Source organism: Balaenoptera acutorostrata, chromosome 10, assembly GCF_949987535.1.
Source record: "Balaenoptera acutorostrata chromosome 10, mBalAcu1.1, whole genome shotgun sequence".
In the NCBI taxonomy this organism is placed as follows: Eukaryota; Metazoa; Chordata; class Mammalia; order Artiodactyla; family Balaenopteridae; genus Balaenoptera; species Balaenoptera acutorostrata.
This window is the reverse complement of record NC_080073.1, coordinates 67,213,331-67,235,267: the sequence shown is the minus strand read 5'-3', so window position 1 is coordinate 67,235,267 and position 21,937 is coordinate 67,213,331. Positions and strand designations below refer to the sequence as shown.

The 21,937-nt window shown below is 44.7% G+C and overlaps 1 protein-coding gene across 1 annotated transcript; it reads left to right on the top strand.

Moving 5' to 3' along the window:
* The first annotated feature begins 201 nt into the window (after positions 1 to 201).
* On the top strand, positions 202 to 6,072 carry RPS10 (ribosomal protein S10). Its single transcript, XM_007186863.2, has 6 exons — positions 202 to 334; positions 1,184 to 1,333; positions 1,558 to 1,729; positions 3,211 to 3,288; positions 5,293 to 5,348; positions 5,982 to 6,072. Exons 2-6 carry the CDS (start codon positions 1,184 to 1,186, stop codon positions 6,021 to 6,023), a joined length of 498 nt encoding a protein of 165 aa, XP_007186925.1. The 5' UTR covers positions 202 to 334; the 3' UTR covers positions 6,024 to 6,072.
* The last annotated feature ends 15,865 nt before the right edge of the window (positions 6,073 to 21,937 follow it).

The window sequence follows — 21,937 nt, the reverse complement described above, 5'->3', positions numbered from 1 at the left end:
TATTATTTACATAATAATAAGTTAAATTACCGAAGGGAAACAAAAGAAAGACGTAGTGACTTTCTAAAGGGCCTGCCCAAGCAATAAAAGTGACCATTTATTGATAGAGCACGCAGGGTCAGAAGCCCCCAGCGGCGGTTTCCACGTGCGTGCATCCTCAAGGCGGCCATGGTTCGCGGTCGCCCGGAGACGCCAGTACCTCAGGCACCGCCGAGGCCACCTCAGGCAGCGCGCGGGTCCTGGCAGGGGGCGGGGCACGGCAGCCCGGAAGAGACGCCGCGCCGCCCATATCCCTTCCTTTCCAGCTCCGGCCCCGGACGCAGCAACCGTCGTGGTGAGTTCCTCTGGAGTTCAGGTTCCATCGGCCCCCATCCTGGCCCTCTCGCCGCCGTAGTCGCTGCTCCTCCCCGGGGTTGCGGCGGAGGCTGCTCGCTCCCGCTCCCCTCATCTCCATTTCTGAGCAATGAGAGGGGCCAGGGGCGCACTTCGCGGGGTAGTGGGGCCCTGGCAGGCGAAGATTGGCGTCCCGATAGCGGAAGGCGGAGGAGGAGAGGAGGATGAAGCCCTTTCGTGGCGGGGAAGATCCGGGCGAGGCTAGGGAGACTGTGCTCCTCTTGCACGCTGTTTTTCGGGGCAGAACCCCGCTCCCCGACTTGCCTCTTTGCCTGGCCGTGGAAGTTTAGTTTGGGAGAAGAGTGGTAGGCTGTGAAGGTTTCAGCCCTTTGGTTTGGGGTCAGCGGCCTGTCATGAATCGAGGGCTTACTTCTGGGTCCTTCCCGTGCACCTGAAGGTACCGCCGTGCCCATTCCGCATTAGGTACTGTTTGTTGCTGATGGTCCCCAAATAGCCCGAGCGTACAGGATCTGCTTCCCGCTTTATACCTTTGTTGTGAGTGTGAAGGTCTTGCAGCGAGTGTGTACCTCCATCTTCGTTTTATTTTAATGTCCTGGCAACTTCTCACCTGAATCGTGTTTTCGAGGGTGGGGGAGGGAACTAGTCACTTTTGGACTTAAGTTAGCGGAGTTTGAATTCTTGTTTTTCACGGTGTGTTTGAGATTTCAGTCCATGGGACAGTGATTTGTGTGTGTGTGTGTGTGTGTGGTCTTTGGGGGTGATGAACTGGGTTACTGGCCCGTGGCCACACTGCTCAAAAAGGCTCTTGGTAATCGCTTCCTTCTTGCAGATGTTGATGCCCAAGAAGAACCGGATTGCCATTTATGAACTCCTTTTTAAGGAGGGAGTGATGGTGGCCAAGAAGGACGTCCACATGCCTAAGCACCCCGAGCTGGCAGACAAGAATGTGCCCAATCTTCATGTCATGAAGGCCATGCAGGTAGCCGGGGGGGCTGCTGGAGTGGGGTGCAGATGGAGGGATTTTCCACCTGGTGTTCAAGGCAAATTCCAAGGAGAGGTCAGGACAGCCAGAGCTGCTTGCTGCCTTGAAGGGCTGTGAGGTAGATACACCGTGAAAATTTGTCTACTGTGAAGTTTGGCTTCCCATTTGCACTGCTTTTCTAGCCTCTAGTTATGTCTTAACCGTGGTTTTCTGTCTTACAGTCTCTCAAATCACGAGGCTATGTGAAGGAACAGTTTGCCTGGAGACATTTCTACTGGTACCTAACCAACGAGGGTATCCAGTATCTCCGGGATTACCTCCACCTGCCCCCTGAAATCGTGCCTGCCACCCTGCGCCGCAGTCGTCCTGAGACTGGCAGGCCGCGGCCCAAAGGTATAGTGCCCATATAACGCCTCTGAAGGCATTCTCTGAAGTTGCTCTTTCTGGGGAGAGAGGTGAAACAGTGGGTTTTTTTGTGGGGGGCATGGAGGTGGTCTTAGTAATATAACATTGGAATCAGCTTTTGAGGGACTCTGGCACCCAAGACCTAGGTCAAGTCCTAGAACCTTTAATGGAACTGGACTCAGGTCTTCAGAGAAATGGCATTAAACACAGGATATTAGTCTGTGGCAAGATAAACGTGGTAGAGTATTACTGAAATTTTCTCCTGAAATTTTTCCAGTAGAGCGAGGTGCTTATCCCCCCCCAAGAAATCCAAAGCAAAGCTGTTTACCATGTGAAATAAATGAAGAGTTGTCTGGAGTTTCTTGGCAATGGGAGCAAAAATAATCACAACAGATAGGGGAGAATGGATGTAGAGAGTGCGTGTGTGTATATTAGCAGTGTGCAAGGGGTCTGTGTGTGGGGAATTACTTTCTGACTCGAGGTCATTGTTGGCTCACAGTTGGCATTTGTCAGGGCTATGGTTCCTTTTCCTTAGGTTTTGAAAAAACTTGTCACTGGAACTTCGTAGGAAGAGCAGTTTGTGAGTTTGATGAGGTGAGATGCAGAGATTCCTAAAAACAGGTGATCATCAGACTGTCAGGTTCCCTGGAATGGTACTTCATGGAGCTCAGGAATCTGCATTTTTTATGAAAGCTCCCTAGGTGGTTAGGCAGGATTACATATCTTTAGAGCAAAGGTTCTTCACTGCATCTTGGAATCTTTGGGGGCATGGGGGTGTTGCCAATGCCATTGTTCCCACACAAATTCCAGTTTGCCATAGGTGGGGCCTGGCGTTTATTTACTTTGACCACTTACTACAGATTGAATCTTATTTTATTTTTTAAAAAGTCCATTTTCAAATCATGAACTCTAGGTAATTTTCCAGCATAACAAGGTAGAATACTAGATTAACCTTTCCGTGTTTGTGAGAATGTTATCCCACAGCCTAGCGAGACCCGAGGAGGAACTAGAGGATTCTCGGTGGCCTCTGTATTTATATACTTATATTGGAGGTGGGGCTTGCAGCTTATGGTGCCTCCTTTCCTGTTGCACGGGAAGTTTTCCATTTCAGAGATGGGTCAAGTTCAAAATTTTGGCTAGTCAAATGTTTGTAGAAATGGCTGGATTTCTTAATTTGCCAAGGAATTGGAAAATGTGTGTTTATGCTGAGAAATACAGTAGAAAGCAAACTTTTTGCAGGGGTATGACATTTTAATTAAGATGTGCGTTTTCCTAGGTCTTTGAGGAGCCAAAACGTCAGCGATGGCAAGTTTCTAGCTGACAGTTCTGGGTGTAGGAGTTCCTGTCCCCATTAACCCATTATAACTAAGTGTTGCCCAGTGAGAATGGAGAGCAGTTCGTTCTTTTGGCCTGAAGGGAACAGAGTTCCCACGTTGCCCTGTGTTCATACTGTGGTTTAATTTGTGTAGGTCTGGAGGGAGAGCGACCTGCAAGACTCACAAGAGGGGAAGCCGACAGAGACACCTACAGACGAAGCGCTGTGCCCTGTGAGTAGCATCATCTGTATCTGGGTATTGGGGTAGAATCTTGGGATTCTACCCTGGCTGGGGCTCGGCCCTTGTAGATGCCAAGGTAACCAGTAAAGATCTTTCATTTCATCTCAGATCATCTCCAGCTGGAGTCCTTTGTACTTCTTGTCTTATGCAGGGATGGGGATTAGAAGGAAAGCCCTTTGAGCTGGGGACACCGAAGACTTTAGCTGAAGACATTTAGAGCAAAACGGAAGATTTTTAGGAAAGCAACATGCTTTCTTTGTTTTGTAGTTGTGTTCCTGTGTTGTGCTTGAGGGCAGGGCCCACTCACATCACCTTTGTTGCTTTTTTATTGCAAAAATAGTGCAAAATCTTGTTTTTAAATAGCACATGTTTGCGCTGATGGGAACAACAGACGTCTGTTCATTCAACAGATATATACTGAGTGCCTATGGTATGCCAGACACGATTCTAGGAACTGGGGGGCTAGTAGTGTACATGAGAGACAAAAGGCCCTTCTCTTGTTGAACTTGCATTTTAGTAGTAGGGGATGGATAAACAAAAATAAGTATATATCATGTCCATCGTGGGTGCTATTGGCGGGGAGGTGTGCAGTTTCCAATTGGATTTTTAGGGAAGGTTCTGTCAAAGTGAGATTGAAGCAAACATCTGCAGGAGGTGAGGCTACCTGGGGGAAGAGCATTACAGACAAAGGTCCTATGGGGAAAGCACCTGACTTGTCTAAACAAGATAGTGGGAGAGTCAGATGAGGATGTAGGTCTCATAGTTCTGTGGGCCATGGTATGACTTGGGATTTTACTCTGGAATAAGATGGGGAGCCATTCAATTTGTTTTAAAGAGACTATGTCCTTGCTGCAGAAGCAGTTAATTGTGATATAAAAGAAAGGTGTAAAGGGAATTTTTACTAACTTTTACTGCTCTTGCCTCCCTACTTGTGGTGCCTGATTCTTCAGGTATGAGATAGAAGTGAGCAGTTAACCTAAATAGCTTATAGGATAGTAGTAAGAAAGATTTCCTCCAGCAAACAGGCTCTCAGTTCAGAGAAAGTTCGTGGTCGCTTTTATTAGAAGTCAAACCACACGAGGAATCAGCCAGAGGATGTGACAGTTGGTCCCCAAGTTGAGGGTAGGGGAGTGAGCATTTCAGGGAGAGATCGGCATGAACGAAGGTACGGAGTTGGGGAGGGTACTGTGGCTCTGGTCAAAGGGCCAGGGGGTGAGCAGACAGGAGCCTGTGGTGGGTGTGGTCTGAAATGGGCCAAAGGGGGGCTCCGATTTGAATAAGACTTACTGAAACTGCACTGACTGTTAGCCCTGCCCCTCAAATGTAAATTGTAAAATTTCCTAGTGGTCACATTTAAAGCAAATAGAAATGGTTTATGTGGATATTAATTTTTTTTTAATCCCAGTGTATTTTGAAATGTTATTTTAATATGTAACCTGTATAAACATTAATGAGATATTTTGCATTCTCCAAGTCTTGAAATCTGATGGGTATTTTGCACACATCTCAATTTGGACTAGTGGCTGCCATATAGGACAGAGCAGCACTAGATCTTTCATCTTGTTTGCCACTTTCCCTTGGTCATAATAAAGTTGCTTTTTGCTTCTGTGGGCCCTTCACCTCTTAGTTCCCCCTTCATTGAGCTCCCTCTGAGCTAGGTGCTGGTCTGAAGCGTGGAAGTAACTCAGTGATTGGAAGTGCCATATAGGAAGGGCACATAATCCAGACGTCATGGTCAAGGCAGCCTTCCTGGAGGAGGCAATAGTTTGGGCTGTGAGTTTTGTAAGGTGACTTAAGGAAGGCTGCCCCAGGAGAGGGATGGGGCAGAGGTGGCTCAGAAGATGTTTCCCCACTGCAGGTTGTAATTTACTTGTACTTCATGGTACCTTTGCTGACATGGCTTTTCTTGCAAGATTGGGTTGGGTGACTTGTCTGTCCTTGTTCTGCAGTGGATCAGATCATATAATGAATCTAAATCGGTGTTTCTCATTCCAGCTGGTGCCGACAAGAAAGCCGAGGCCGGGGCTGGGTCAGCAACCGAATTCCAGTTTGTAAGTATCCCCTTTTTGCTCTTTATAAGCAGTCACTATTCTGGTCTCAGCCCTTTGGATCTGCATGTCCAGAGATGCAGTATAGTGTGGTGGGTCCCACTCCTCTTCCCAAACACATATTCCAGATAGGTTTTTATATTACGGCACAGTATGCAAACATCTTTAAATATATAAATTACTGAAACACGTCTCACAGATCAATACTACATGAAGCATAGTGGTATTTTCTAGTTCATTAATGGCCATCATAGGCTCCCTGGATTAGTTTTGTGAACCAAAGCAAGGTTGAAACCAGAACACTGGAGATTGAGCAGGCTCTAGACTCCAGATGGTGTGGTCTTCGGCAGGTGCCCCTCTGTGCCTGTTTCCTCATCTATGAAGTAGTAGCTATCTCAAGGTAGTTGTGAGACTAGTTAATCCAAGTAAAGGAATAACCCTGGGGATGGTGTATCACTGTTGGGACAACAGCTGTCCTGGGCAGCAGGAAATGGGCCTAGGAGGTGAATGTGGCCCCAGAGCCTGTAAGGCAGGGCTGGGTGCTTTGAGCCCTTACATACGGGGACCTCTCCAGTGATGATGAGGCCTGCTGCCCAGCATACCACTTATGCTTATGTCATGTGTTTTTTCTTGCAGAGAGGCGGATTTGGTCGTGGACGTGGTCAGCCACCTCAGTAAAGTTTGGAAGAGATTGTTTTGTGTTGAATAAACGTGTAGCCAGAAAAGATTGATCTGTGTGCCCTGTTTTGTGTGTTATGTAGCCTGAACAGGACTGGTTTAAGGATCAGAGTGTTAAGTGGGGTAAGACCGGGTTGGTTTTGGGAGTTGTCCTTATCCAGGGTGACATCACTTGTTGCTGTTAGAGCTGCAGTACTTGGCTTTGACCTGGGCCCTCTTTGCTCCAGCATAAGCCTCCCTGTGGCGTCCTGTCCAGTGTGGTTAACCGTTCTGGGAGGTGGTTGGAAAGCTGGGCGTCTTTACCACACCAGCCATGCTGGCTCAGCTCTGTATGGTGGGAAAGTTGCTATTCTGGTCCTGGAATTATTAATCTTCAAAGCTCAGGGTTTACAAGAATCAGGGAGAAAACATTGCACAAAAACACCCTAAAGGGACTGCCCAGCCTCCCCCCCAGGAATACTAGACAACTGGAGGTCTTGCTATCCCAGGGCTCCTTGAAAATGGGAAATCCACTGTCCCATTTTCCTGGGGTTTGTCAGTGATGACCCAGCATACGACATGAGTAAATGAGCAAGAACAGTGTGTTGGTTTTCTCTTGGTGGGGCCAAGTGTCATGTAAGTACCCAGAGGGGTTTGATGGGACCATTTCTGTGGGCCTGCACTGCAAACACCACATGCTTGGTGCAGTGCCAGGAAGTGAGCCTTGAAGGTGCAGCCCAGTAAGAGCCCAGGGGCCCAAGCCTGCAGGCAAGTTTGCTGGGTGAGATACCAACTTTGACTTGCAGGTCAAACCTGGGCTGCTGATGGTTGCAGTAAATCTGCACTTCCTGCTCAGAGGTCAAAGCTTTTGAGGCAGCAACTCTGGGTCAACCAGCAGGCCCACCAAGGTAAGGAAAGCCAAGCCAGCAAGACGGATAACTAATAGAAGTGGCTCTTCTTAAGGGGTATGGGGACTTGGGAATAATTTGTGGGGTACTATGGGCCAAGCATTGTATGGAGAGGGAGGATAATTAGCCAGGTGAAACTGATAACTGATAATCCTAAACTGCACAGGTGGTTTTGCACTGGTAACCACCTATTTCAGTCCTGACCGGCAGTTGTAATTTAGACCACAAGGTGGCAGCGGACAGCAACCCTGAATGTGCACTTACACTTAGTCCTGGGAGGTGAGCTTTGTATTCTGAACTGCCAATGAGTAGAAGCTTGCTTTGGCAGAAGGAGGTGGTGTTGGGGGAAGCTGTTTCAGAGCAGCCTTGGCTGCCTTGCCAAAGATTGCTTTATATCCAATTTTTCTGCTGGCTCGAGGGATGTCAAGTGGTTTGCCTGTGTTCACATGCCTTGTGATTGTTTAACCTGGATTCTACTGTGAAATGTTAGCTCTCAGCTTTACTGTTTCCCACTGAGGCCAGCAAGTGAGCAGATGGGTTTCTTCTATAGCCTTGGTGATTTTCTAGCCCTAAAATGTCACTTTTTCAGCCACGGCTCTTTGCCAACCTTTTCCCTCGTGATTTAAATTAGTTGCAGAATGTGTTCTCCAAGATTACCCATGGACTCTGGGAAAACCCAAGGAATCTACAAAGTAGAGTCAGAGCCTACGGATAAAAATATACAGATGGAGGTGGTTCTTGCCTGCCAGCCCCCCTCCCTCCCCTACCTTGGTAAATTGAATGGCCCCTGCCAATCAATAATCATTGACTAGCTGCTTGGGGATCAATGCTGATAAATGCTCTGGGAAACAGAAGGCTTGACATTTGCCTTCAAGGACCTCACTGTCCAGTTAGGAAAGCAAAACCAAAGCTCTACAGTTGGCAAATTGTTAGTCCAGACTGAAAGGAAATGCAGGGCAGGGGCAGTGAATGAAGGCTGAAGTGACCCAGAGGTGGGTGTGTGGAGCAGGGGAGGGGTGAGACCAGTCAGTATCTTGAAGACGTTTGATTGGAAAATAAAACTGTCAGGTGGTGTCTGTGAGGTTATGAAGCAGATGTCAAAAATTAAGGTTTTATGTTTTAAATGAGTTTGGGAAAAACAAATGTTTGTTATGAATGCCTGAGAGGGTCACTTGGGGTGGGTGGAATCCGAGGGGCAGAGAGCAGCCCCCCTGGCCACCTGCATGGGCACATCCATCACTGGCGAAAGCTTTGGAGAAGTTTTGGCCTCTTTTCCAGGGTTGGTTTCGAGGCCCATGAAAGCCTGGCATCTGCCCACCAGCCCCATATATGGCTCACCGGCTAATCCCCACCACCACTACCACCAAAAACAGGCTCCAAAGGATTTTTAAGGGATTTTGGAAGCTGACAGCTGAAGGTACATTTTCCTAATACAAACTTCCCTATATGGACACAAATCCCCATTCCCTGAAAAATACGGTCCCCTTATAGGGAGTGCCAATAACAGCTTGAAGTCTCTTGGTGGGGCCAAGTGCCATCTCATAAGTGCCCTTGTTCTTTAGAAGTCCAGATTTTGGTTTGATTAATAGACCTTTGAGAAGCAGCTACCATATGCCTATGTTGGGTGCTGGGAGACAAAGGTGTTTTTGAGAAGGATACATCCTCTAGCCCTGAAGACGTGAGGGCCCACTTGGACCCTCCCTCCACAAGTGCCTCACCAGGCCTCCAGCAGCGCAGTGTGGGTCCTAGGAATTCACCATCCCTACCCTTGTCTCCAGAAGCCAGGCCTGTTCAAGAGAGAACTAAAAGAAAAGAGGCACGCCTGTGCCCAGACTGTTCTCCAAGCTTTGGGAATGCAGCCTGTAGTAGCCACACAGCAATGCAGGGTCATGGGCTCCCATCACATCTGCTTTGATGCTGAGCCTCAAAATGGATTTATCAGTTCTTAGACCTGGGAGAAATGAGATGGGAGAAAGGAATCTTGCTGATAGGGCTAACTAGGGCAATTTTTTCAAAGCCCACAGATGAAGCAGACCTGGTTTAATCTGTCCTGGGACCAGGTTTGCCCAACTTTTCAATGAATGTAAAGCACTCTTGGCTCAGAGGATGGATCAGTGACTGAGGTGAGAGATGGCCTTTTGAAAGGTTGGGCTTTCAGGACAAAGTCTCAGGATGTTATGGAGGGAAGCGGGGGTCTGCTGGCGGATAGGTGACTAGGCTGGGTGTCGGGGCAGGAGTGTAAGACATCCTCCTGACCTGGCCCTCTCTCCTCCACCTTGCCTCGTGCCGCCATGAACTTTCCCGGAGCCAGTGCAGTGCCCTCCTAAGAGGTCCCCTGCCTCTAGCTTTGCCTTGATTTCAACTACTGTCCCCACCTCAGCCACAGTTATTTTTCAGAAACAGATGTGAACAAGCTACTCCTCATCTTAAAATCCTTCCAAAGTTCCATGTTGCCTTCTAGAGTCTTCTAGAATCTAGACGAATGCCAGACTACATGCATGGCCTAACACGTTCATCTGCCTACCAAAACAAGGCTTCAAGTTCCAGAATCCAGCTACACTGACGCCCTTTCTCAGCTTCAGGTTTTTTTGCATGTGGTGTTACACATGTGGGGAAACTCTCCCACCCCCACCCACTTGGGGCTCTTGTTCATTCTTCAGATTAAATATCTCCTCTGAGAAGCCTTTCCTGATGGAACCCACCTGACTGCAAAGTCTGGCTAGGGGTTCCTCCTGTGCGTGCCCGTGGCGTCTCAGCTCTCGCAGGCTGGGTGGGAACTGTTTGGACACTGGTCCATTTTCTCTCTAACACTGAGCCTCGCTCCAGTGGCCTAGCTCAGAGTCTCATAGGTAATAGCTCCTTTTTTTTTTTTTTTTTAATATTTATTTATTTATTTATTTTGGCTGTGCAGGGTCTTAGTTGCGGCACGGGGGATCTTTAGTTGCGGCATGCGAACTCTTAGTTGCACCATGCATGTGGGATCTATTTCCCTGACCAGGGATTGAACCCAGGCCCCTTGCATTGGGAGTGTGGAGTCTTACCCACTGGGCCACCAGGGAAGTCCCTAGTCTTTTTTGTTTTTAACTTTTTATTATTTTATATTGGAGTATAGTTGATTAACAATGTTGTGATAGTTTCAGGTGTACAACAAAGTGATCCAGTTATACAATTTCCCATTTAGGTTGTTACATAATATTGAGCAGAGTTCCCTGTGCTATACAGTAGGTCCTTGTTGGTTATGCAGTAGCTCCTTTGTAATTATTCGCTGCATGAATGATGTCCTGGAGGGAGTTATCTCTGAGAAGCCTCCCCCTTCTGTAGAAAGAACACTGGTGGGGAAAACAAAAATCTCTGCAGGAGCCTAAATTGGGAATGCAAAAGTGACTGTGACACATCCTGACCGTGGAGGTTCTGCCAGAGTTGGGGAGACAGACCTAGAAACTTACACCAAGTGGTAAGTGGTCCAGTGGCTATGGTTGGAATTTAACTGGTGGCTTCTGGGGACGAGGGAAGCAAACATTATCAAGAGGAAGTCCTCCCATAGTGGGCCACCGTGACCTTCTGAGCTGAATCTTACAGTTTGAACTAAAGTAGCGTGAGGCTGGCCCAGGTGATGTCTCACAGAGTAACTGGAGAAGCAGCCTGGGGCTCCCTTCCCCAAGTCTAGGAGTTTGTATTATTTTTATTCTTTTACTTACTTTCTTTCAGCTTTGTTGAGGTATAATTGACATGTAATAAAATACATATACAGACATACTTCAGAGATATTGCAGGTTCAGTTACAGACCACTGCAATAAAGTGAATATTGCAATAAAATGAGTCACACAAATTTTTTGGTTTCGCAGTGCATATGAAAGTTATGATATGCTATTAAGTGTGCAATAGCATTGTGTCTAAAACACAATGTACATATCTTAATTTAAAAATGCTTGGGGCTTCCCTGGTGGCGCAGTGGTCGAGAATCTGCCTGCCAATGCAGGGGACGCGGGTTCGAGCCCTGGTCTGGGAAGATCCCACATGCCGCGGAGCAGCTGGGCCCGTGAGCCACAATTACTGAGCCTGCGCATCTGGAGCCTGTGCTCCGCAACAAGAGAGGCCACGATAGTGAGAGGCCCGCGCACCGCGATGAAGAGTGGCCCCCACTTGCCACAACTAGAGAAAGCCCTCGCACAGAAACGAAGACCCAGCACAGCAAAAATAAATAAATAAATAAATTTAAAAAAAAAAAATGCTTGGGACTTCCCTGGCGCCACAGTGTTTAAGAATCCGCCTGCCAATGCAGGGCACACAGGTTTGAGCCCTGGTCCGGGAAGATCCCACATGCTGCGGAGCAGCTAAGCCCGTGCACCACAACTACTGAGGCTGTGCTCTAGAGCCCGCGAGCCACAACTACTGAGCCCGTGTGCCACAACTCCTGAAGCCCGCACGCCTACAGCCCGTGCTTCATAACAAGAGAAGCCACTGCAATGAGAAGCCCAAGCACCACAACGCAGAGTAGCCCCTGCTCGCTGCAACTAGAGAAAGCCCATGCGCAGCAGTGAAGACCCAACGCAGCCAAAAAAAAATTTTTTTTAATTTAAAAAATTTAAAAAAGCTTTTTGCTAAGAAATGCTAACCATCATCTGAGCCTTTAGTGAATCATAGTAGTAACATCAAAGATCACTGATCACAGAGCACCATAATAAATAATAATAAGAAAGTTTGAAATGTTGCAAGAATTGATAAAATGTGACAAAGACATGAAGTAGCAAATGCTGTTTGGAAAAATGGCGCCGATAGATTTGCTTGACGCAGGGTTGCCACAAACCTTCAATTTGTAAAAAACACAGTATCTGTGAAACGCTGTAAAACGAGATATGCCTGTATTTAGAGTGTACAGTCTGATAAATTTTGACATGTATAAGCCCATGAAATCAAGACAATGATTGGTAATCCCTCACCCCATCCCCAGGCTTTCTGCCTGATCTGTTTTCTGTCAGTATAGGTTAGTTTGCATTTTCTAGAGTTTTATAAAAATGGAATTATACAGTATGCACCCTTTTATAGACTGGCTTCTTAGCAACATCGTTTTGAGATTCATCAGAGTCATTGCGTGTATCAAGTTCCTTTTTGTTGCTAAGTAGTATTCCATTGTATGGATATAGCACAATTTTTAATCCATTTACCTGTTAGTGAGCATTTGGGTTGCTTCCTGTTTTGGGCTATTGTGACTAATGCTACTATGAACATTCATGTTCATTTGTGTGGACATATATTTTCACTTCTCTTAGGTATATACTTAGGAATGGAGTTCCTAAGTATATATTACTATATGGGTCATATAGTAATTCTGTAACATTTTGAGGAATGGCCAAACTTTTCCAAAGTGGAAAGTTTTCTAAAGTGATCTTCCTTGCGGCATGCAGACTCTTAGTTGCGGCATGCGGACATCTCAGTTGTGGCATGTGGACTTCTCAGTTACAGCATGCATGTGAGATCTAGTTCCCTGACCAGGTATCGAACCTGGGCCTCCTGCATCGGGAGTACAGAGTCTTACATTTTACATTTCCTGCCAATAGCATATGAGTTTCAATTGCTTTCATCTTCATGGGTACTTGGTCTGTTCAGTCTTATTATTTTAGCCAGTCTAATAGGTGTGAGAGTTGGGATTTTATCCTGTAGATTGATAGTAAGCCAATTAACAATATAAAGGTGAGGACTGATATAGCCAGGAGTGCTGGATGCTTGGCAAACACTTGAATCCCCACTGCAGGAAATTGTAGACTGAATCTGGGTCTGTGCAGTGACCACACTGGGGCACTGAGTGGTCATGGGTAAACCACTCAGTCAATAGTGACCACAATACACATTCAGCCTGCTAACGGGAAAGGGGAGGGGGGAAAATCCATCATTTGATTGCTCAGTTTTAGAAAGGGAAACTAGGACAGAATGAGGGCATTAAGGGGAGAGAAATGAAAGGAATTGTTTAAAAAGTTACAGCCCATAGAAAGCCTGGAGCCCATTTCTATTAAAAGTGCTTTATTGGAAGCCCGTGATAAATGCATGGCACAAATCCAAAAGAACAGCCACTTGAAAAATAAGCCCTGCATGGTTTACTGACATATCAAAGAGGCCATTGTGAGGAGAAAGGCATCTTTAAAAATAAATATTAAATGGGAGAGGATACGCAAGCTGAGGGAATAAAGAGACCTCAAAATGGAGCAAATCTTGTAAAAGCCACAAATCAAATGACGTAAAAATTCTGAAGAGTACCAGAAAGAAATGTCAAAGTAAATTGTTCTAGTTTATTTAAGTGCATGAGAAGCAGGAGGTCAGTTTGAGAATCTAGGGTCATCAATTCATTAATGTGCAAAGAGTGTATGAGGGAGGGGAGGGAGGGATGAACAGTCAAATGACTCTGACATCTTGGCTTCCATCGCAGAGATTTCCCCTTCTGTTAAAAAAAAAAGTATTATGGAAAATTTCAAGCATATATAAGATAAACGTAAGAGTGTAATAAACCACCATATATCCACCACTGGGCTTCAACAGTCATCAACATTCTGCCACTCTTGTTACATCGATCCCTATACCCACTGCCCTCTTACCCCTAACTTGATTGTTTTTTTAAAGTCAAATTTATGGAGGTATAATTTACATGCAGTAAAATTTACCCTTTTTAGGGATACAGTTCTGAGTTTTGATAAACATATAGGCGTGTAACCACTGCCACAGCAAAGCTATGGAACTTTTCCATCACCCTAAAAAAAGGTCCCGCATGTTGCCCCTGTGTGGTCAGCACTCTGACAACCAGTGTTCTTAGTCTCCATAATTTTGCCTTTTCCAGAATATCAGAAAACTGGAACCATACAGTATGTCCTTTTCTTCCCCCCTATTTCTTTACGTATTTAGTTTGGCTGTGCTGGATCTTAGTTGCGACAGGTGATATCTTCCTGTGGCACGCGGGCTCTTAGTTGTGGCATACGAACTCTTAGTTGCAGCATGCATGCGGGATCTAGTTCCCCGACCAGGGATTGAACCCACGCCTCCTGCACTGGGAGTGTGGAGTCTTACCCACTGGACCACCAGGGAAGTCCCAGTATGTCCTCTTTTGTGTCTGACTTCTTTTGCTCAGCATACGGTTTTTTGTTTTTAATTAATTAATTAATTTATTTATTATTTATTTTTGGCTGCGTTGGGTCTTCATTGCTGTGCGCGGACTTTCTCTAGTTGCAGCGAGCGGGGGCTACTCTTCGTTGTGGTGCATGGGCTTCTCACTGCAGTGGCTTCTCTTGTTGCGGAGCATGGGCTCTAGGTGCACGGGCTTCAGTAGTTGTGGCTAGCAGGCTCTACAGCACAGGCTCAGTAGTTGTGGCTCACGGGCTTAGTTGCTCCGTGGCATGTGGGATCTTCCTGGACCAGGGCTCGAACCCGTGTCCCCTGCATTGGCAGGCGGATTCTTAACCACTGCGCCACCAGGGAAGTCCCAGCGTATGGTTTTGAGATTCATCCATGATGCTGCCTGAGTAAGTAATTTATTCCTTTCTGTTGCTGAGTAGTATTCCACTATGTGGATGTACTACAGTTTGTCTATCCACCTCATTACAAATAACTCAATTTTGTTTCTTTTTATGGCTGAGTAATATTCCATTGTATATATGTGGCACATCTTTTTTTTTTTTTTTAATTTTATTATTTATTTATTATGTTTATTTTTGGCTGTGTTGGGTCTTCGTTTCTGTGTGAGGGCTTTCTCCAGTTGTGGTGAGTGGGGGCCACTCTTCATCACGGTGCGCGGGCCTGTCACTATCGCGGCCTCTTGTTGCGGAGCACAGGCTCCAGACGCTCAGGCTCAGTAGTTGTGGCTCACGGGCCCAGTTGCTCCGCGGCATGTGGGATCTTCCCAGACCAGGGCTCGAACCCGTGTCCCCTGCATTGGCAGGCAGATTCTCAACCACTGCGCCACCAGGGAAGCCCGGCACATCTTCTTTATCCATTCATCTGTCGATGGACACTTAGGTGGCTTCCATGTGCTGGCTATTGTAAATAGTGCTTCAGTGAACATTGTGGTACATGACTCTTTTTGAATTATGGTTTTCTCAGGGTATATGCCCAGTAGTGGGATTGCTGGGTTGTATGGTAGTTCTATTTTTAGTTTTTTAAGGAACCTCCATACTGTTCTCCATAGTGGCGGTATCAGTTTACATTCCCACCAACAGTGCAAGAGGGTTCCCTTTTCTCCACACCCTCTCCAGCATTTGTTGTTTGTAGATTTTTTGATGATGGCCATTCTGACCCGTGTGAGGTGATACCTCATTGTAGTTTTTTTTTTTAATTATTATTTTATTATTTATTTATTTATTTAATTTTGGCTGTGTTGGGTCTTCGTTTCTGTGCGAGGGCTTTCTCTAGTTGCGGCGAGCGGGGGCCACTCTTCATCACGGTGTGCGGGCCTCTCACTATCGCAGCCTCTCTTGTTGTGAGGCACAGGCTCCAGACGTGCAGGCTCAGTAGTTGTGGCTCACGGGCCCAGTTGCTCCGCAGCATGTGGGATCTTCCCAGACCAGGGCTCGAACCCGTGTCCCCTGCATTGGCAGGCAGATTCTCAACCACTGCACCACCAGGGAAGCCCCCTCATTGTAGTTTTGATTTGCATTTCTCTAATGATTAGTGATGTTGAGCATCCTTTCATGTGTTTGTTGGCAATCTGTATATCTTCGTTGGAGAAATGTCTATTTAGGTCTTCTGCCCATTTTTGGATTGGGTTTTTTGTTTTTTTGATATTGAGCTGCATGAGCTGCTTGTATATTTTGGAGATTAATCTTTTGTCAGTTGCTTCATTTTCAAATATTTTCTCCCATTCTGAGGGTTGTCTTTTTGCCTTGCTTATGGTTTCCTTTACTGTGCAAAAGCTTTGAAGTTTCATTAGGTCCCATTTGTTTATTTTTGTTTTTATTTCCATTACTCTAGGAGGTGGATCAAAAAGGATCTTGCTGTCAAAGAGTGTTCTGCCTATGTTTTCCTCTAAGAGTTTTATAGTGGCTGGCCTTACATTTAGGTCTTTTTTTTTTTTTTAATAAATTTATTTATTTAATTTTTGGCTGCGTTGGGTCTTTGTTGTTGCACGTGGGCTTTCTCTAGTTGCGGTGAGTGGGGGCTACTCATTGCTGTGATGCGCGGGCTTCTCACTACGGTGGCTTCTCTTGTTGCGGAGCATGAGCTCTAGGTTCATGGGCTTCAGTAGTTGTTGTGCTTGGGCTTAGTTGCTCTGCGGCATGTGGGATCTTCCCGGACCAGGGCTAGAACCCGTGTCCCCTGCATTGGCAGGCGGATTCTTAACTACTGGGCCACCAGGGAAGTCCCCTACATTTAGGTCTTTAATCCATTTTTGTGTATGGTGTTAGGGAGTATTCTAATTTCATTCTTTTACATGTAGCTGTCCAGTTTTCCCAGCACCACTTATTGAAGAGGCTGTCTTTTCTCCATTGTATATTCTTGCCTCCTTTATCAAAGATAAGGTGACCATATGTGCATGGGTTTATCTCTGGGCTTTCTATCCGGTTCCATTGATCTATATTTCTGTTTTTGTGCCAGTACCATACTGTCTTGATTACTGTAGCTTTGTAGTATAGTCTGAAATCAGGGAGCCTGATTCCTCCAGCTCCATTTTTTTTCTCAAGATTGCTTTGGCTATTCGGGGTCTTTTGTGTTTCCATACAAATTGTGAAATTTTTTGTTCTAGTTCTGTGAAGGATGCCATTGGTAGTTTGATAGGGATTGCATTGAATCTGTAGATTGTTTTGGGTAGTATAGCCATTTTCACAATGTTGATTCTTCCAATCCAAGAACATGGTATATCTCTCCATCTGTTTGTATGGTCTTTCATTTCTTTCATGAGTGTCTTATAGTTTTCTGCATACAGGTCTTTTGTCTCCTTAGGTAGGTTTATTCCTAGGTATTTTATTCTTTTTGTTGCAATGGTAAATGGGAGTGTTTCCTTAATTTCACTTTCCGATTTTTCATCATTAGTGTATAGGAATGCAAGAGGTTTCTGTGCATTAATTTTGTATCCTGCTACTTTACCAAATTCATTGATTAGCTCTAGTAGTTTTCTGGTAGCATCTTTAGGTTTCTCTGTGTATAGTATCATGTCATCTGCAAACAGTGACAGTTTTACTTCTTCTTTTCCAATTTGGATTCCTTTTATTTCTTTTTCTTCTCTGATTGCTGTGGCTAAAACTTCCAAAACTATGTTGAATAATAGTGGTGAGAGTGGGCAACCTTGTCTTGTTCCTGATCTTAGTGGAAATGGTTTCAGTTTTTCACCATTGAGGACGATGTTGGCTGTGGGTTTGGCATATATGGCCTTTATTATTTTGAGGTTAGTTCCCTCTCTGCCTACTTTCTGGAGGGTTTTTATCATAAATGGGTGTTGGAATTTGTCAAAAGCTTTTTCTGCATCTATTGAGATTATCATATGGTTTTTATCCTTCAGTTTGTTAATATGGTGTATCACATTGATTGATTTGTGTATATTGAATAGTCTGATTTTCTTTATACAGGCATTCGGGGTCCACCTGACCTTGTAATATACAAGTCCTAACTCCACCCTTTTGACAAATGGACACAACCATGTAACTCACTTTTCTGAGAAGGAGAAAAGCTGTCCCTGACATCCAGGAACTGGCCTGACCCTTACAGCTAGGCCTTGGCATGTTAGAAGTTGGCCTGGCACTCACAGTTGAAGCCATGTCACTCTCCTGTTGGATATAAACAGTGTCATCAAACATCAGCATCAGACAAGGTGACTTTGTGACTCAAAGTCAAAAAACTTTATAATCTTGTCTAAGCACAGACAAAAACAAGTTCACTGTACAAACCACTAAAATATAAAGCATGCCCCTCTCTCAGATGATATGAGGGACTGCTTCTCTACCAGTTATGTCTTTAGCCATGTTCTCCCTCATTCTAGGAAAGATTTTTTAAGATACCCAATCATAGAGTTACCCTGCTTCCTGACAGCATCCGATCCAGAACAAAGCCCTGTTTCCTTAAAACCTCCCCCAAATCACCTCAGGCATTAAAAAAATCACCTTTCTGAGATGCTCTATGCTTCTCCATGGTATGTGTTCTCCATCACTGTAAGGAGCAAAAATCCCAACTTGTTCAACTACAGGTATATGCTTGGTTTTGGCCTGGAGGGCACTGACACCCCTATCCAGATGCAGAATATTTCACTTTCCCATAAAATTCTCTTATGTCTCTTCCCAGTTAATCCACCCCCATCACAGATGGACTTCTATGTTGTTTGGCTGTTATGAATAAAGCAGCTGTGAACATTTTGTACAGGTCCTTTTGTGGACATGTTTTCATTTTTGCTAGGTATATTAGTTTCCTATTGCTGCTGTAACAAATTCACACACATTTAGTGGCCTAAAACAACACAAATTTATTATCTTACTGTTCTAGGGGTCAGAAGTCCTAAATGGGTCAGCAGGGCTGTGTTCCTCTTGCTGCTTTGGGGAGAATCTGTTTTCTTGCCTTCTCCAGCTTCTGGAAGCTACCTGCATTCCATGACCCCTTCCAACATCTTTTTTTTTTTTTTAATTTTTAAATTTATTTTTGGCTGTGTTGGGTCTTCATTGCTGTGCGCGGGCTTTCTCTAGTTGTGGCGAGCCGGGCCTACTCTTCGTTGTGGTGCACAGGCTTCTTATTGTGGTGGCTTCTCTTGTTGCAGAGCACAGGCTCTAGGCACACGGGCTTCAGTAGTTGTAGCACATGGGCTCAGTAGTTTCAGCACGCAGGCCCTAGAGTGCTCGGGCTTCAGTAGTTGTGGTGCGCAAGCTCAGTAGCTCCACGGCGTTTGGGATCTTCCCTGACCAGGGATCGAACCCATGTCCCCTGCATTGGCAGGCAGGTTCTTAACCACTGTGCCACCAGGGAAGTCCCCTTCCAACATCTTAAAGCCAGCATCTTTAAATCTCTCTCCCTCTGACCTCTACTTCTGTCATCACATCTTTTTGTCTGTCTCTGACTCTCCTGTCTCCCTCTTTCCCTTATAAGGACCCATATGATTACATTGGGCCCACCCAGGTAATGCAGGTTAATATCCCCATCTCAAGATCCTTAACTTAATCACATCTGCAAAGTCCCCTTTTCTGTGAAAGGTGATGTATTCATAGATTCTAGGGATTACAACATGGACATGACTTTGATTGGCATTGCTTTGAATATACAGATCAATTTGGGGAGAATTAACTTCTTAACACGCTCAAGTCTCTCAGTCCATTAACATGGTATATCTCTCCACTCATTTAGATTTTCTTCAATCTGTCTCAACAATGTTTTGTAATTTTTTTTTAAACATATTAATATAACCTTAATTTTTTAAATACTTTTTTTAAAAATTATTATTATTATTTTATTTATTTATTTATTTATTTATTTTTGGCTGTCTTGGGTCTTCGTTTTTGTGTGAGGGCTTTCTCCAGTTGCAGCGAGCGGGGGCCACTCTTCATCGCGGTGCGCGGGCCTCTCACTATCGTGGCCTCTCTTGCTGCGGGGCACAGGCTCCAGACGCGCAGGCTCAGTAGTCGTGGCTCACGGGACTAGTTGCTCCGCGGCATGTGGGATCTTCCCAGACCAGGGCTCGAACCCGTGTCCCCTGCGTTGGCAGGCAGATTCTCAGCCACTGCGCCACCAGGGAAGCCCTGTTTTGTAATTTTTAGTGCAAAATCTTTTGTTAAATTTATTCCTGAGTATTCTAATAGTATTTTATTCTTTTTTTTTTTTTTGGGCTGTGTTGGGTCTTCGTTTCTGTGCGAGGGCTTTCTCTAGTTGTGGCAAGCGGGGGCCACTCTTCATCGCGGTGTGCGGGCCTCTCACTATCGCGGCCTCTCTTGTTGCGGAGCACAGGCTCCAGACGCGCAGGCTCAGTAGTCGTGGCTCACGGGACTAGTTGCTCCGCGGCATGTGGGATCTTCCCAGACCAGGGCTCGAACCCGTGTCCCTTGCATTGGCAGGCAGATTCTCAACCACTGCGCCACCAGGGAAGGCCTCTAATGGTATTTTAAATGGAATTGTTTTTTTTAATTTTATTTTCTAATTGTTTTCTTCTAGAATATTAAAAATCATTGATTTTTAGCCCTTTAAATTAAAACGTAAAGAATATACAATAAAAATGCACAGATTTTACATATTCAGTTCATTGAGTTTTGACAATTGCATACTCCTATATAATCACTGCCTAAAACAGGAGATAAAACATTTTTATCCCCCCGGGATGTTTTTTCCTGCCCTTTTCCAGCCAGTTCCTTCCCCAGTGTTCCTACAACCACTATCAGATTACTATCACCACAGATTTGTTTGGTCTGTATTTAGATTTTATAGAACTGTATTTCTATAATATACACTTTTCAAAATGACTAGCTTCTTTCACTTATAATGTTTTTGGAATTTATCCATATTGTTGCATGTATCAGTAATTTATTTTATTGTTGAGTAGTATTCCATTGCACAAATATACCATTATTCATCTATTTTCCTTTTGACATTTGGGCAACTTCCAGCTTGGGGTTATTATGAATAAGGCTGTCATAAACATTTTTTTGTTAAGTTTTTGTGAACATTTGTTTTAACTTCTGTTGGGTAAATGCCTAGGAGTGGAATCGCTGGGTCATAGGCTAGATCTGCCTAACTTAATACGAATTTTCCAAAAGGTTCTTTGGAGTGGTGTTTCATTGTACAACCAGCACACAACCATTGTATCAGAGTTTCATTTGCTCCACAGCATAGTCAGCATTTGCTGTTGTCTTTTTGATTTTATTCATTCTAATGAGTGTGACATTGTATCTCATTGTAGTTTTAATTTATAGTTACCTAATAACAATGATCTTAAACGTTTTTCTATGTGCTTGTTGGGCATTTTTGTCTTATTTTGTGAAGCATCTGTTCAATTATATTTTCCATTTTTTAAAATTGGGGTGTTTTTTGTTTTATTATTGATTTCTGTAAATATAAAAATACATCTTGGATACCAGTCATTTGTTTTTTATATATGATGTCTTGTCTATTAATTTTCTTAATGATGTCCTTTGACAGGCAGACGTTTTAAATTTTGATGATGTCTGGTTTTTTGGGGGTTTTTTTGATGCTAATTTTTAAAAAATATTTATTTATTTATTTATTTATTTACTTTTGGCTGTGTCGGGTCTTAGTTGTGGCATGCAGGATCTTCTGTTGCAGCATGTGGGCTCCTCTCCAGTTGTGGTGCAAGGGCTCTGTAGTTGTGGCGTGCAGGCTTACTTGCCCTGCGACATGAGGGATCTTACTTCCCTGACCAGGGATTGAACCCGTGCCGCCTGCAGTGGAAGGGCAGAGTCTTAACCACTGGACCACCAGGAAAGTCCCAATTGTTAGGTTTTCTTGAAATGTCTCTATCTCTGATGGTATTCCATTTCTGAAGCAGACAGGAAAAAAATCCTCGTCAGGTGAGAAGGGCTAGAACCACATAGAGGTAATGGGCCAAAACTTGTGACTAGCCCCATGGAAGGGATGAGTAAGCATGTTTGATTCCCTAGCTCTATTAAAAATTTTACCCTCAGGCCTGCTGTGGAACTTGAAATATATTTATTAGAGCTTTACCCTACAGGACTTTTGGAAAATTGAACATTTTTAGTAGAATGACATATTTGTTAGGATTAATTTATTTGATTTAAATCTATTACCACCCATTATCACCTAAGGAAGGGTAGCCACTTCTCAAGAATTATCTCCTTTCCCTCTGTTAAGTATACTGTCTAGGACATATGGGCAATGAATGAATGAATTACAGGTCAGGCAACTTTTATGAAAGGTGTGGTAGGTAGCTTCTCATATGGCCTCCAATGATCCTTGCATCCTGCTATTCGTGCCTTTGTGTAACCCCCTCCCACATTGAGTCAGGCTGACTTACGTGATGAGTAGAAAGCTATGGAACCGATAAAGTGACTTTCAAGGCTAGGTCATAGAAGGCATTGCAGTTCAGTCTTGGGATATTGTACTGTTCT